The 17,233-nt window shown below is 36.1% G+C and overlaps 1 protein-coding gene across 4 annotated transcripts; it reads left to right on the top strand.

Moving 5' to 3' along the window:
* The first annotated feature begins 3,565 nt into the window (after positions 1-3,565).
* Positions 3,566-16,525, top strand: LOC147519960 (alpha-mannosidase-like). 4 transcript variants are annotated; one of them, XM_086591470.1, is made up of 29 exons: positions 3,566-3,888; positions 3,991-4,074; positions 4,343-4,431; positions 4,739-4,913; positions 5,441-5,560; positions 5,639-5,731; positions 5,825-5,896; positions 5,988-6,101; positions 6,260-6,360; positions 6,444-6,537; positions 6,956-7,123; positions 7,226-7,315; positions 8,450-8,515; positions 8,603-8,659; positions 8,768-8,987; positions 9,776-9,912; positions 10,372-10,437; positions 10,542-10,601; positions 11,204-11,275; positions 12,608-12,655; positions 12,764-12,883; positions 13,485-13,550; positions 14,718-14,830; positions 14,944-15,028; positions 15,277-15,387; positions 15,473-15,568; positions 15,661-15,708; positions 15,854-15,922; positions 16,079-16,525. In XM_086591470.1, the coding sequence occupies exons 1-29, from the start codon at positions 3,688-3,690 to the stop codon at positions 16,265-16,267; spliced, it is 3,024 nt and encodes a 1,007-aa protein (XP_086447596.1). In that variant the 5' UTR covers positions 3,566-3,687; the 3' UTR covers positions 16,268-16,525. The 4 variants fall into 4 exon arrangements, with proteins under 4 accessions (XP_086447596.1, XP_086447597.1, XP_086447598.1 ...); XM_086591471.1 differs by lacking the exon at positions 6,956-7,123 and having other exon boundaries at positions 3,569-3,888; XM_086591472.1 differs by lacking the exon at positions 3,566-3,888 and having other exon boundaries at positions 4,005-4,074; positions 4,343-4,393.
* Positions 16,526-17,233: the final 708 nt, after the last annotated feature.

Here is a 17,233-nt window from a genome sequence, read left to right as displayed (position 1 = left end):
ATTGTCATTATAGTACATGTTTCAATTTCTCCCATTTTACTATTTACTGAATTAATGCATTAATATAAATAAAAAACTTGCTGAATGAACGTGTTAAAAGGTCTAACTTGTTTACTGAATTAATACATTTCAAAATGATTGCTAAGGGTGTGTTTGTTAACTGGCAAATGGGGGAGGCTAATTGTATTTTCCCACTAGAAGAACTATTTGCCAATGTTTGGGTGTATTTAAGGGCCCTGACAAACACTATTTGGAATTAGCCGGCAAATCAAATTATCCCACTAGAAGTGGGAAAATAGAAAACACCTCTCCCCAAAGTTGAATTAGTCACCCGTTATTTTTCCACTATGGTAGGAAAATAGAAACAACTCTCCCTCTCGATCTCTCTTCTTTTTTCTCACTGCCGCCTCTCATCAACTCACTCTCTTTTCAGGTATTCTCTCTCACTCTCATCTCTCATCTCTTATCTCTTTTTTTCTCTTCTCTCTTTATCTCAATCTCTCTTTCTCTCTCAAACTCTCGGTCTCTCTTTCTTTCAATCTATCTGTCTCACATTTTTTCACTGTTTCTTTTTTGGCATTTCATCACTTTTATTTATTTGCATTAACAGACACCAAAATAAAGAAGACCAAAATACTCACGTTTTATGTATGTATATACTAATCAAAACTCAAAACTTTACTACTAAATGGTGTGTGTGGTAGTGTGTGTAGTGTGTGCAATTAGGTGGTGTGGTGGAGTGGTGGTGGTGTGCTACTGCTGGTGCTGCTGGGTTGCTGTGCTGGTGCTGGTGTTGCTGGTTCTGTGGTGCTGATTTAGTGTGTGTGTGCACAGGTTACAGGTATATATAGCAATCACTGTTTTCCCGTGTTCATTTTCATTCATTTCTCACTTCCCACTAAGAAAAATGAGATCAACATGGGTAGTAAGTAATGCATAAGCCCAGCGCAGAGTGTAAGAAATGAGATTAGCATGATCTAGTGTCAAGTTGGAAATTATCGTTTTAGAAAAGAAAAGGGGGAAAATAAATGAAATATTCCACTACCACCCACACTAAATAGACGCACTGGACCATTTGTCATTTGATCTCTACACCCTTCCTTTTGGAAAAGTCTGATTTCGTTATTCGAGTCTTCCTTCTTTAGCTCTTGAAAACCATTTAAGGCCATCTCCAGTGGATTCAGACCACATGAAATGAGTCACCAACATGTCTCTATTACCACGAAATGAATGTTCTTTGTTGGTTCATTAAAACAAAATCATACTTCTTTGGAAAAGGATCTCACCATCTTTTGCTCATTATTGAATAAAGGTAACTTCGTCTTCACCAAAAAAATATTTATAATAAATTTGATGTGGATTGCACTGGTGCCTCAATTTGATGTGGTGCACTGGTGTTAAGGTAATTTGTGTGTGTATTGCAGTCCCTCTTTAGTAAATTTATAGTGTGGATTGCAATTATTTGTCATTGGCGGCTTGGCGCTGCTGCTAGTGTGCTGCATTTTATTGTGTTTGTGTGCTGTGTGAGTGGTGTGAGTGTGTGTGATGCGTGAGTAGTGTGTGTGCTACTGTGGTGTGTGCTGATTTAGTGTGTGTATGTTGTCTGAATCCACATTTGGCCTTCAAATGTAATTAAATAAACGATCATGATTTATACAGAGAATCTTATGGTGTATCGAGTATCAATTATCTTTGTTTTATTAATTATCTTGATGCACTTTCTTAACTAGGAATTGTTTTATGTATATTAACTCGACTTGTATGCTTATTAATTAGATATGGCATGCAAATGGACATGCAAATGGACACAAATCACGATCACACACACTCACACCACTCACACAACACACAAACACAATTGCAGCACACTAGCAGAAGCGCCAAGCCGCCAGTGACAAATAATGCAATCCACACTATAAATTTACTAAAGAGGGACTGCAATAATATCAAAAAACAATGAGAATGAAAATGAGGAAGTGCAATCCAATCAAATTTATTATAAATATTTTTTGGTGAAGACGAAGTTACCTTTATTCAATAATGAGCAAAAGATATTGAGATCCTTTTCCAAAGAAGTATGATTTTTTTTAATGAACCAACAAAGAACATTCATTTCGTGGTAATAGAGACATGTTGGTGACTCATTTCATGTGGTCTGAATCCACTGGAGATGGTTTAAATGGTTTCCAAGTTAAAAAGGAAGACTCGAATAACGAAATCAGACTTTTCCAAAAGGAAGGGTGTAGAGATCAAATGACAAATGGTCCAATGATATTTTGGGATCAGTGGAATATTTCACGGAATCTTTTCTAAACGATGGGAAACTTGACACTAGAAAATAGAATCTTTTTTACAGGCATAATGACATTTTATACCCATGTGATCTCATTTTTGGTGGGAACTGAGAAATAAATGAAAATGAATGGTTCATTGCATTTTCACTTTATTTTATAGTTGTTTGAGAAGACATCACACCACCACCATCCACCACACCCACCACACCAAATTGCACAGTACACACACTACCACACACACCATTGTATTAAATTTTGAGTTTTTTAATTTTGAAACGTGAGTATTTTGGTTTTCTTTATTTTGTGTCTGTTAATGCAAATAAATGAAGTTTGAAAACCAAAAAAATAAACAAAGTGAAAAAAATGATTGAAATATCATTTGAGAGAAAGAGAGAGAGAAAGAAAAAAAGAGATAAGAGATGAGAGAACAAGAGAACACTGAAAAGAGAGCGAGTTGATGAAAGGCAGTGAAAGAAGAGAGATTGAGAGGGAGAGTTGTTTATATTTTCCCACTATATGGAAAATAACGAAAATTAATTCAACTTTGGGGTAATTTAAAATTTTCCAAATAGTGTTTGGGCCCTTAAATACACCCAAACACCGGCAAATAGTATTTCTATGGGAAAATACAATTAGCCACCCCCATTTGCCAGTTAACAAACACACCCTAAATGAATGTATTAACTGGATAAAAAATGGTTATCCTACAAGAGAATCCGATTATCTAATTCAAATTTCCAATTTACTTCCGTATTTTACGAATTAAGAAATTTTCAAAAAAATTCCAAACTTTCCTAATTCAAAAAAAAAATTGTCATCCGAAAAAAAAAAATTGAAAAGAATATTGCCATCCGAAAATAATTGAAATTTTTTCCAAAAACCTTTTATCCGATCCAAGTCGACCCCTAATTATAGATAGACTGACGGTGAAATAAGGAGGAACAAAAACGTGAAGCCAGTGCATGGGTGGACCATAATATAATCACGGGCCCACGGTACACACAATTATTAACAATCAAGTAATTATCCAGTGGTCGCGTACACACAACGCTTAAAATTAAAATGGGTTGCTTAGCTGTCAGTTGTACAATCTTATAAATATCCGATGAAAGCAAACCGTCTTCTCAGCATCACCAGTTCACCACTACTAATCACTTTTTATAAAGCAAGATAACTGTGGGTCCACCGCAACACTTGGCATTAATGGAGATTCTCACTAAAACTACTACTTCACTAAAATCATTAGTAATAAAATCTAATTTTAAGCCGGCAGATGGAATTGAAAGGAGAAAACAAGACACATTTGTCTTTATTACTAAATTAATTCATTCATTAAAAACACTACAAGTATAAATAGTCTTTAACAGTTTAGAGATAAGGTTGGGTTTCAAACATGGGGAGAGCAGCAGTTTTTGCTTTTCTGTTTGTTTTTGTTGTGGTTTGTGGTGTTGATGCTGCTTTTGTCAAGTATAATACATCAGCTGGGACTGTACAAGGGAAATTGAATGTGCATTTAGTTCCTCATTCACATGATGATGTTGGTTGGTTAAAAACTGTTGATCAGTATTATGTTGGATCTAATAACAGTATTCAGGTTCTAATTACTTAACTCTTTTGTCACGGTTGGTAAAATAGGTACATTGTGGAGATTTGTTACATGAATTTTTTTAATTTTGGTTTTGTGTTTTCTGTGTAGGGTGCTTGTGTTAGGAATACATTGGATTCTTTGGTGGATTCGTTGGTTCGTGATCCTAATAGGAGGTTTATTTTTGTAGAACAGGTGAATTTAAGTAATGCTTTTCTTTGATTTGATTCTTGTTTATGTTACTGGTTCTTGATGCTGATAACTAGAACTTGAATTCGGTTTTTAGGCAATGGAGTACTGAACTATTATTCGTATTACATAATTATTTACATTGAAATAGTTGTTAACAGTATAATTGAAGTTAATTAACAAAAAGATGTGCCTGACACGAAATGTAGTATAGTTTGTTTCGTGTAAATGCGGGATTGTTACAGATGTGCTAACATTGAAGTCTATCTACTAGGCTTTTTTCCAAAGATGGTGGGCAGAGCAGAATGTCGGAACACAAGAAGTGGTGAGGAAACTTGTAAATTCGGGTCAATTAGAGTTTGTGTAAGCTTCCTATGACTTAGATATTCTTATACTATGGCAGGCTTTCTCTTAAACGGACATGTCTGTTGACGGACATGTTCGTCGAAAGCTTATATAGTGTCTTCATAAGCTTATACACTGTCGTCCCAAAACCTTTTAGTTTACGGCTTATTAACTTGTTTAATGGACGACACTGTATAAGCTTATGAAGACACTATTAAGCTTCCGACGAACATGTCTGTCTACGGACATGTTCGATTAAGAGAAAGCCTGTGTACTATGGTTCAGACTATGATGGCATAACATTTATTTGTTCATCGCTTCTCAGAAATGGTGGATGGTGTATGCATGATGAAGCAGCAACCCATTACATAGATATGATTGACCAAACAACACTGGGTCATCGCGTGATAAAGCAGCAGTTCAACAAAGTACCTCGTGCTGGATGGCAGATTGATCCCTTTGGACACTCTGCCGTGCAAGCTTACCTACTTGGTGCTGAGGTGATGCATATTTTATGTGACCTTTTATAAAGAGGGGGGCCATGGTATTCCCTTAACCATGTCTTGAGATTTGAGTGAACAACCACAGTATGTTCCTTTTTTTTTCCTGGCTCTATGCCTCTATTATATCTTTGAGAAAACACAATACTAGTAAATTATGAAATTTATAAGATTTGCCTTTTTTTTCATTTTGATTTTATTGGAAATAAGACATAGAAGTGTGTCTCTGTGTGATATGTTTATAAGCGTCAGACACAACCCATAAAGTTTATTCAGTTAGATGTCGATCAGATATACATTGTATTGAGTTATTAACTACGAAGTTTCTAGTAGATAAGCTGTTTTACATGAAAAACATAGCAGCATATAAACTATGCTGTTGGCTGAAACAAGTATACTTCCCATGGTATTTGTTTAATGAAGTATGTTGTGGCCGTCCACTCAAACTTACTAAATGAAATCTTTTCATTACATGTATTGTTACTGGACTATGGAGTGATGCTGCAACAAATTTTTTCTTTGTGTAGCTTGGCTTCGAGTCCCTGCATTTTGCAAGAATTGATTATCAGGACCGAGAAAAACGTAAAGTGGATAAATCTCTTGAAGTTATATGGCGTGGGTCCGATACTTTTGGATCCTCTTCTCAGGTTAGAAAATTCAACATTCCCCGTCCCACATTCTTTCAAATGCTTTATCTTTACTGATGAGTTTGGATCCCTGTGCAGATATTTACCAATGCTTTCCCCAGTCATTACAGTCCTCCAAATGGCTTCCATTTTGAAGTGAATGATGATTCAGTTGATTCTTCACCTGTCCAGGTGCAAACTTTCAAGAAAGCATCTGAATTAGGTTCTTGGTGCTGCTTTATTACCATCAGTCTGACAATATTGCTATACATGTTAGAATTGCAGGATAACTCTCTTCTTTATGACTACAATGTTGAACAACGTGTAAATGATTTCCTTGATGCTGCTATGACTCAAGTAAGACTATAGTTCCTAATGATTCCCTTTATTAAGCTAAACTAGGCATTAAGTTCATGGGCTTATTACTGCTATTACTCTTAATAAACAGGCAAACATTACTCGCACAAATCATATCATGTGGACCATGGGTGATGATTTCAAGTACCAGTATGCCGAATCTTGGTTCAAGCAAATGGACAAGTTGATTCACTATGTTAACAAGGTATCTTATGACCGTTGCTGTATCTGTGTTATTAGTTTATTACATCTGCAGGGTCAGCTTCATGAGTTCGTTTTTCTTCCCTCTGTTCGACTCTGTTGTTTAACATCAAAGTGATGTGATCAGCTTTAATCCACATTTTGATTGAGTTTAGTCTGCAGGACGGTCGAGTGAATGCGTTGTATTCTACTCCATCAATCTACACTGATGCAAAAAATGCAGCAAATGAATCATGGCCTCTGAAAACTGATGACTACTTTCCGTGAGTACCAGCATTCACCGGTTTCTTTTCTGACTTACCGTGTGATGCAGAAGTTCGCTTCTTCTAATTTTTACTATGTACAGATATGCAGACAGCGCAAATGCATATTGGACCGGCTATTTCACAAGTCGCCCAGCTCTCAAGCGTTATATCCGTATGCTTAGTGGATATTATTTGGTAAGACATGTATATAAGTTTCTTGAATATAATCATATTGATATCTGAAATCATGTATGGATGAAGTGGCTGTTCTCCTTGCATCTCATCTACATAGTAAATATAATCAAGGCTCTCCCCCCTTTAGGCAAAGCTATGCTAGAGCCAGTCAACTTCTGCTTATGATCTGTGGACAGACGGATGAATCTGCTAAACGGTTAAAAAAAAAGCCATAATCTATTGATCAACTCTTGTCCCTAGTACCTCACACATCATGTCATCACATGGCTGGTCAGGACCGCAAGATGTGAAAGTGTGCATGGAGAATGGCTTCTTCGTTCCTCTTGTTCCATTATGAGCATTTTCGGTTGTTATATCCTGATTAAAATGAGTTATACCAAAAATACACCTGAAAGAATTGTAAAATTGTTTAAATTAGGCAGCAAGGCAACTTGAGTTTCTAGTGGGAAGGAGGCCCTTTGGTCCTACCACCTTTAGTTTAGGAGATGCTTTAGGAATTGCACAACACCATGATGCTGTCACTGGAACTGCCAAACAACATACAACAAATGACTATGCTAAACGTCTTGCTCGAGGGGCTTCTGAGGTTGATATATTACTCCTGATCATGTAACAAGTTGATTTTTTTTCTTCTTCTAAATTTGTCCCCAGTTTTCAATGTACCTAATTTGTGTTCTTTTTCCAAAAGGCAGAAACTATTGTTGACTTAGCTCTTTCATGCCTAATTAATTCAAGTTCAAGCAAACCGTGTGCAGCTCCTGCAGTGAAATTTCGCCAGGTAAGATGTACTCACATGTGTTTAGTTTGTTTGTTTTAGTATTAATAAAGACATCTGGGTAACTATTGCTAAAAAGAGTGTTTGAGTTAGGTTTGTCATTCTTCGAATGATGTAAATGCAGTTTGTCATCCTTGTGTGTCGGCATATCAACACCTGTTTGTTGGGTAAAATAATTTTGATATTGTCTCAACACTCCTAGTGTGGATCATGATTTGAAGGGAACCTGAGCTTTACCATTATTTTTAAACAACTGGGAACTGAACAACATTTAGAATAGTCATTAGTTTTATGCTAACATTAGTTACTATCAATCAAAGTAATCTTAATTAAGCTTGAAATCATCTGCTTCCCTTTCCCAAAGTGTAAGATTTCAGAAGAACACATGTTATCAAATTACCTTAAAAAGATAATGAAACTTAAAACAACTGTTAGGTAATGCATCGTTGCTATTATTTGAAGGAAAAATGGTCATTATTGTTAAGAGTTATAATTTCCCCTTGATCAAGTAGGCATTTAATGCTTAGTCCTTGTTTACATAAAGGAATAATGTCATGTAATAAATACACCTCTGTTCTGAATAAACCACGTACTTTATATTATTTCAGTCTGTAAGCATATCTGACTCCTAAGTTCGAAATCTCAAGTTCTCCTCCTCCTTACGGTACTGCTAAATAGTTTCTTCGCTATTTATATATATTTTCTAAAGATAATGCTAAGCAGACTTGAACCTCCAGCCTCCTAGGAACTAGCCACTCTGATACCATGTTGAGAGGCTCTTGCTCCAAACACCCGAGCTTGTAGGAAGGTGCACCAAAAACTTCTGTGAAAGGAATGTGTGCGAAGCCCTGTATTTGTGCATGACATGTGTTTGAAGTGTCAACATGATCTATCATCATTTGGTGTTTCTTAGAAAATTCCATGTATCATCAGTCGTGGATCATGAGTTCATGACGACCGACATGTGATGTTTTATTAAAAAAAATAAGGAAAAATAAGGGAAAAGGGGGCTGAAATGGTTTTTTTTTTTTTATCAGCTACAGATAATTTCTTTAAGTTCACCAATGACTAAGAAATGGGTTTGCAACTGAAGCCTAATGTTTTTTTTTTCATGGTTTGTTTTATTTACATTAACAGTGTCAGTTGCTTAATATCAGCTATTGCCCACCAACGGAGGAAGAGATCTTGGATGGGAAAAGTTTGGTATGTCTTACCATTGCTATTACAATTTTCACATCTTCTGGCGTGTCATATTTCAATTTCTAATTACTGAAATTCTTGCCCTTTCAGGTAGTAGTGGCATACAATTCTCTTGGATGGACCCGCACTGACATAATTAGGATTCCAGTGAGTACAGACTTTGTTGTATTGCAGTTCTTATATCCTCTTGCTTTATTTATTTTTATTATCTTGTTTAATATTTATGGGTTAACCTGATGGTGTTTTTTATATTAGGTTAATGACGGCAATCTTGTGGTACAAGATTCAAAGGGCATCCTAGTCGAGGTACAATATTTGGACATGGATAATGCTACAAGTAATTTAAGAAGCTTTTATACGAAGGCTTACCTGGGGCAATCAACGGGACAGCCCCCCAAGTACTGGCTTTTATTTCAAGCATCTGTGCCACCTCTAGGATGGAACACTTATTTCATTTCTAAAGCTGGTGGGAGAGGTAATTAGTATTATTATCATCTACTCCTTTTAATAAGTTTTAAAAAAATAAAAATAAAAATGGAAAAGGTCATATATTAGTATGCTTAAGTTCTGGGTAATAATGATTAACGAGAGAGATCCTTATATGGTTTAGCTCCATTTGGTCAAGCCTCTGCATAAGAGCATCTCCAATGAGGGGTGTAAACAGTATAAAGTGTAAAGTTTACACTCCTAAATTCAAAAAACCCCTTCCAATGGGGCTTGTAAACCGTAGTTAATAAGCTAATAGCAAATAGAGCAAGTGGGGAATTCCCCACCTGGATACAAGCTATTAAAAATATCGGGTGTCACTCCAAGTGACATGCGAATTTAAAGTATGTCCGGACGTCACTCTGAGTGACATCCCTTTTTAGTTCTAATGTGTTGATTTCTAATTTTTAAACTCGGACGTCACTTGGAGTGGCATCCCTCTTTAAGTTAAACTCAAACGTCACTCCAAGTGACGTCCGAGTTTAAAATCTATATATTTTTACATCTCTCCATTGGGAGCCATAGAGTGGATATATGCAATCTATAAATTAGTGTGTAAGTAGAGTTGTTAAATCCTAATGGCACCTAGGTGGAGCCTATGTGGAGGTGTAATTTTACACCCCCAATTGGAGATGCCCTAAGCTTCACCTTAACCTCAATCAAAGAAAATGTTGTCCATATAAACACAAACAACACTGATCATTTGTGGGCTTGTCTTTGTTCATGCATCCAACTTTGTGTAATTGCAACTCTGATGCTATACTTTAAATAATGTAGGAAGAAGGAGAATGGGATTTCACTCTATAAAGGCTGCTTCACAAAATGAGACGATTGAAGTTGGACCAGGAGATTTGAAGATGCATTTCTCATCAACGTCTGGACAACTCACAAGGATGGTTAATATTAGGACAGGGGTGAGTAGGTTTCACACTACCAAATTTAGAAGTTGAGCATTTGAGCTACACCAGCTGCTAATTGAAAAATGCAAGAACATGCACTGATAGAGAAAATTCTTAGCATGTCTGAAACTCTTTTCCTCCTCTTTCTTTAAATACTTCAGTAAAGTTTTTTGACTCTTTTCGTATATCTTCTTTTCTCCCCTCTCAATTTGCATCTGATGTGATGTCAAGTAAAGTGGGTGATTGTCATCGTATATTCATGCCACCAAGTCTTGGATACACGTAATCTGTATCAAATATATATTGTGGGTCGGATGCTGGAATCCAGAATTCCCAATATTATCTTTCAGGAAAAATAAAATAAAAATCTTTTTACAGATTTTATGGCAGCTATTTCATTTTGTTTTACATGCCTTAACTTTTGGCAATTTTTTTTACAAAACGGTGATATAATCTTGCAATGATTTACATCAGGTTGATATACCAATCCAGCAAAGCTATCTTTGGTATGGCTCAAGCAGTGGTGACATGGACTCACAAGTACGTACAATCTTTGTGTAGGTTTACTGAGAGCATTATATTTGTTTATACCGATGTCGTATGTATTTGTTAGCATGTTAATATCTATATGATCGTTCTCGTAGGCTTCGGGTGCATATATATTCCGGCCTAATGGTTCTCCTCCAGTTCCTATTTCAAGATCGGTGAGCTGTTTGCCTATCTTTTATCGTTAAGATGGGAGAAGTATTATAATATTGTGATCAAAGAGAAAATTGTAGAATCATTGATCCTATCAAGAAAAAAGGGAAAGAAACAACAATATGTAGAAATATGCCTCATTAGATCAAGCTACCACTTACCGAACAATACATTCCATCTGAAGAAAAGGCTGCCAATTAGTACCCTTTCATTCCACAGAGCTTTGAACGAAGGAAAATTATCCCTTTGATCAAGATAATCCCACCTTCTCCATAGCTAGCGAGCTGCCCTCAAAGTATCTCCTGTTCTTCTCCAACCAGAGGCGCCACCTAATTCCAAAAGAGAGAATATTTTAAAGCCTGCTATCCTCAGGGGAATGAATTATCAAAACCCAAGATACTAATATTTCCTTGATGGACTGGGCAACTACCCAAACAACCCCAGATTGATGAACAAAATAATACCACACTTGCCAAGAAAAATGATTATGGAAGATGGTATGACTGACCGGCTCCCTATACTTATGATGCCGCGCAAAACAAGATTTACTGTGATTATATTCTATCTATCTTTTATAACATATGATTTGTTAATTTCTTAAGTACAGGTACCCCTGAAGATTGTGCGTGGACCACTTGTTGATGAGATTCATCAACAATTCAGCTCATGGATATATCAGGTGAATATTTTTACTGTAAATCGATTTGGTCTTTCAAATTGTAGAAATATGATGTGAGGTCCACACACCAGACGATGTCATCCATCCTTGGCCCACATGACATACATGTTTTATTGTTTTTTTACTTCCTTTCTGGGTTGATTGGCTATCTGTCAATTTTTTCCTTGTTGGGATCAATGGCTTGCAATTACATAAATGTGTTTCTTCCAAGTGTGGATGCAAAGGTTGTATGACTCGGGGCCTCGGGGTACAGCCTAGGGTAATATTTTGGGAAAAACCACCAATTAGGCAGTTACTAAAGGCTACAGTTTAAATTAGTTATGTAAGCTAAATATTGACTAAGTTTGTTTTGGGTTTTACACCTTTATAAACTTTTTTGTGCTCTCTCTGCCTTTGATCCCAGCACGCACTCCAATAGTTTGCTTAATCCTGTCCTTTTGACGTTCTGCATTGTTTGCCAAGTGCAACGTGGTAATGCTACGACCAAAAGTTATATAAAAGTAGGTCAGTAACCAAAAAGTTACCATGAAGCTATACAAGTAAATTTCATTTCAAAAGGATGTCTCTTTCAAAGCAATCAAAAGCTGCCATGGTGCTACCTGTTAAAGAGTGGTACAGTACCCTCTGTCACAACCTAAATAATGTCATGGGTTGTAAATTTCCTTATATCTTGTTACTATATAAAGGTATATTATTTCTTCTGCCGTAATTCATCTATGAAGCACCGATACGTCCCTAAGGGTGAAGTATCCGTGTCCGACACGGATACACCCCGATACGTGTCGGATACGCGATTTGGAGTATCCGATTTTATAATTAATTTTTTAATTTCCGACATGCGGGGGGATACGCGGGGGACAGTAATCTCACACATACAAGAAATTTTTTTGGAACTTCAACAAAAAAAAAACAAGTGAAATAAAATCCAAGTTAAGAAGAGATGCAAAAGAAGAAAGATGAAGTGAATCCAAGTTATACATGTAAGTTGTTGCTTAATGTGTTTGAATTGGTCATTTTATGAAGTAGAATTGCCATTTTAATTTGAATTTGGTGAAAAATGCTCAATTATATAATATTTATATATATATATATTATTCAAACGTGTCCATGACGTATCCGTGTCCTATATTTTTGAAAAATGCCGTGTCCGCGTATCCGTGTCGCGTATCGGTATCCGTGCTTCCTAGTAATTCATAGTGTGTCACTTAACCTAGTTCTAACTTGTTCTAGTTATCAATTAAATCTTATGAGTTTCTTTGACTTGGGAGTGATACTCATCTTTGGTAAGCATTTCTTGGGAAATAATACTCAACTTTAGTTAATATTGTTCAGGTGACTAGACTTTACAAAGACAAAGAACATGCTGAAGTTGAATTTACTGTGAGTACCTTTACTTGTTGAGCTTTCCATATCTATGAGCCATGATCCAAAACAGACAAAATGTTCTATTCAGTTTAATGATCTCATTTATTGTATTCTGGAATGAAGGTTGGCCCAATACCTACAGAGGATGGGATTGGAAAGGAGGTCATTACGCGTATGACGGCGAATATGGCAACAGAGAAGACATTTTATACAGATTCTAACGGGAGGGATTTTCTCAAGCGGGTACATTTTTCTTGATTGGTCTAAATTGGATATGCATATTCTTTTGTCTTCTGATTTTCCGGAGGTCACAGAATGAGCTGTGTCGGTCATGGTTTCAAAAGTATTAATGACAAAGAGAAGTAGGACATAATAGAAGGAAAATTGGAAAAGAGATTAAACAATGATTACAAAATAGTTGTGACTTTCTGGCATGCTCTACGCAACATTTAGTGTTTTCCAGCATGTGGCTTCATCTAGAAGCTATCCAAATTAATGTTCGTGACTGTCACTAGATGCAGCCTGTCTTACATACAGATCTTTCATCAAACTGGTTTGAATCAGAATGTGTTCTCTGTTTTTGGCTCTCTAAACCTTGTGCAAGCTTCCCTAATTATAGATCATTAACATCCCTAAATGGTTGAAAACAAAACTTGAAATTGTTGGAAACTTGGAACTGATTAGTGTGATCTGTTACTGCCGCTGCATCTCTTCTTTTCTAATATGCACACCCGTAAAATATTGAGCTTAAAATCTTATGCTACTATTGTTTATTTTGTGTAGATTTACACCACCTGGTTTTTGAATTAATCCTGAGTAAATTATATGTGCTTGAATTTCATAGGTCCGAGATTACAGAGCAGATTGGTCTCTTACAGTTAATCAACCTGTTGCAGGAAACTATTATCCAGTAAGTCTATTTTATTAGGAAGGCTGTGTTTGGGGTTGATAATGCTATAGACATCTGTAAACGTATCTATATCTCATTATAAGGATATCATTTCAGAGGAATTTATGATCGGGAAGGGTTATATGAACTCCACCTTTATGAGCTCCAAATAAATTCCACCATAAAAAATAAAAAAAACAGTGAATTAGAGGCTGATTTTTGGTGGAGATGTTCTCCCCACAATAAAGATCATCTTATCAATAGAACAGCTCATTTGAAGATGTCTACCCTTATCAAAATTTGTTTAGAATGTTATTAATTTATGCAACGGCACAGATTTTTTTTTAATTTCGAAACACATTTTGACAAAGCTAAACATATTCAATTGAGCTGATTTTTTTGTGGGGAGGTTCTCCATTATGGGAGGACTACTGTCACCAAAACCCTCAATTCATCTTGTAAGTCCATTTTTAGTAGTGGAGTTCATTTGGAGTCTAAGGTGGAGTTTATATAACCAATCCCCTTTAAGATCTGTTGCACAAACACATCTCTAACTGACTAGGTGTCTCGAGCACAGGCACTGGAGAGGTTCCTGCCATTTAATAGGGGAGAAATATATCCAAGAGATATGAGGAATATCTGGTCATGACTGGTCTTTTAAGAGATGCATCTTATATAGTATTCTTTTAGCTGACTAGACCTTTGGTTGACCAAGTACCCTGGGTGTAAGACTAAATCATCTTTTGTATTACTCCATTCATGATGAATCTAAAGCAGTTGGGATAATTGTGTGCTGAAAGTAATTAGTGTTTACACTCAATTGTGTTCTTGTCTACTTCAGTTTTGCACTAATAGAATTGCAAGTATCTGCTGTGAACCTATGAGTCAGTCTAAGCTCTAAATTCCTAACCACATAGTAAGCTCTGCATATGGAAAGTGAGAATAGACTTCTAGCTTAAGCAGGAATCGTCAGTAGAGGATTCCTCAAAATAAACATTGCTTTGTTGTTTGACACATTAACATATCCTGTTTATGGTTATTAGATAAAAACAACTTGGAGTAAAAAATATAAAAACATAGAGGTGTGTGAGATATTCTTACAAAATTCTTTACTTGTTAACTAACCTTAAACATGAAACTCAAAGACTTTTCTACTAATGCTTACAAATTTTGACTGTTAATTTTCAGCTCAACCTTGGAATATATGCATCAGACAAGAAATCTGAGTTCTCAGTTTTGGTCGATCGCGCCTCTGGGGCTGGTAGCATTGAAGACGGAGAATTAGAAATAATGCTTCATAGGTAAAACTTTCATTCTATTATCGAGCATTCATTTCTCCTAGTTTCTGATCTGTTCTTCATCGTGACTCTGTTTGATCATACTGATTTTAATTTACTTTCCCTTTCATTCAAAGGCGCATATTATTTGATGACTCTAAAGGTGTAGGCGAACCCCTTGATGAGAGCGTCTGTGTGGAGAATACTTGTGAAGGACTTACAGTAAGTTTCTAAATATGTGTATTTTGAGTGACATAGTATAACATACAAAATTAGAACACATTGTTTATCCAACAATGGGGCCTTATTGTTTGTATTCTAATTCTTAGCATCCTTTTGGCACTTAGTATTTGTTTGTTTAGATCCAAGATGCTTAAACTCCGTGAAGTGAAATGCGCCATGTGCAAGTTTGGCACAGGACTAGCATATTGTTTTGACTTTTGACATTCTTCTCTATCTTTGATCTTGAGGTTCGAGGCAACTATTATATGAGCATTGACCAGCTCGGCAATGGGTCACGCTGGCGACGGACGACTGGTCAACAAGTGTATTCTCCCCTTCTTTTAGCTTTTGCTCATGAGGTATACCTTTAATACGTGGTTAAATCGTGAAATAATTTCTTCCATCTCTATACTGAATCTGCTTAGTGGAAATTTGATCTTATAGAAAATGGACAATTGGACAGCTTCTTATGTGACAAATGCAACCACAATGGATCCTTATTACAGTTTGCCGCCCAATGTTGCTCTCATAACTCTTGAGGTGAATTGTCTTAGGAATATAAGATGAGAAAGTGGTGTAGCTGTTATCTGTACATGTTTTTTGTTAACTGTATACTGAATTTGGTTATACAGGAATTGGATGATGGTTCTGTTCTCCTTAGATTGGCACATCTTTATGAGGTAAAGCCCATCTCATGTATTTCTGTATCCTCTGTAAAGTGTTAAAAAGAGTAAATCAATAGATTAATTCTTGTGGCATGTTCTAGAAAGATATATTAATTTCTCTAATTGCTTCTTTTGCCTTTGTTTGGCCCGGAAACTGAAGGCTGGTGAAGATGCCGAGTTTTCAGCTATGGCCAAAGTGGAACTCAAGAAAATGTTTGCCAGAAGCACGGTATGTAAACGTGCTAAATGTGGTCATTCAAAATGGCCTGCCAACACTATGAACTCTGCAATTGCTTTGATTTTGTTTACCTAGGATTGTAGTGTTTGCAATTATGAGAGAGAGAGAGAGAGAGAGCTAAATTTGGCTGACTGATTGATTCTGCAGATTAGCGAAGTGAATGAAACAAGCTTATCATCAAACCAACATAAGTCAGAGATAAAGAACATGACATGGAAAATCGAAGGGGAAGGAGCAGAGCAGCCTGTTCCCGTTAGAGGTGGCCCAGTTGATAGTTCTACTCTCATTGTTGAGCTTGGTCCTATGGAAATTCGCACTTTCCTGTTGAAATTTTAGAAATGCAGCATGTTCTAATTGTTTCAGTGCATCCTCCGCTTCTCATAAGTCTGCGTTGTTTCACTTCAACAGAAAAAGTTCAAATGGTTGTAGTATTTTAGTTTGAAAGTTTCTCTTAGTTACCAGGCGGACTGTGCTTTGGTTTAGTCATTGTGCTAGGTGGCTTCATCTTCTCGTTCCCTTTGATAATCGTTGTATTTTTAGTCCACTGACTAAACGACTATCACAAATCAAAGACATTACATGTTTATCCGAATCCATGACATTGCCGCATTTCGCATTTATGTTTAATAATTAATATTGCAGTTCTTGCAGTTCCAACTAACAGTATCAGACACCAATCCCAACCTAATAGTTAGATCATGAACAGATTGTCCGAACACCAAGTCCTGCAAGCATAGTTCCTGATTTTTTAGGATACCCATTGCGTAACCAAATATCATGATTGACCAAGTAACAATATTTGGTTCTGGAATTTCTGCAAACATATTTTCCGCTTCTTTGATACTTCCATGTTTAAAATAGTTGTTAAGAAGTTTAGGGTTGTGTAAATTCCGCTTCTTTGATACTTCCATGTTTAAAATAGTTGTTAAGAAGTTTAGGGTTGTGTAAATTATGAGGGATTTGAAAGGAAGAGTGGAGGTAATTTTTTATTTTTTATTTTTTTTATTATTATTATTTTTTTAATTTGGAGGTAATTAACAAGTAACAGGAGATTATCGGCGGTTTGAGACATTCTCGCTGTGGGTTTGAGATTCAGAAAATTGGGTATAGGTACACATCTGAAAATTTCGTCAGTTTAGAGGAAATAACAAACTTGTTTTTTGTTTTTCCTATATAAAAATTGAAATTTGACATCTGACTCAAATTTCATACTTACTTTTACAATTTTGACCTCTTTTATTAGTCCCAACTAAATAATACGAACTAAATCAGTTACCAAAAGAGTAGTGGGTTAATCAAAAT

This window comes from Coptis chinensis, chromosome 2, assembly GCF_015680905.1.
Source record: "Coptis chinensis isolate HL-2020 chromosome 2, ASM1568090v1, whole genome shotgun sequence".
Classification (NCBI taxonomy): Eukaryota; Viridiplantae; Streptophyta; class Magnoliopsida; order Ranunculales; family Ranunculaceae; genus Coptis; species Coptis chinensis.
The sequence above is the reverse complement of the archived record's forward strand: the minus strand, read 5'-3'. Positions and strand labels throughout refer to the sequence as shown.

Coding starts and splice junctions, on each gene's coding strand:
- LOC147519960 (XM_086591470.1), top strand. CDS start 3,688: ATGGGGAGAGCAGCAGTTTTTGCTTTTCTGTTTGTTTTTGTTGTGGTT. Junction 4,914..5,440: donor CTTACCTACTTGGTGCTGAG/GTGATGCATATT, acceptor TTCTTTGTGTAG/CTTGGCTTCGAGTCCCTGCA. Junction 15,923..16,078: donor AAATGTTTGCCAGAAGCACG/GTATGTAAACGT, acceptor TTGATTCTGCAG/ATTAGCGAAGTGAATGAAAC.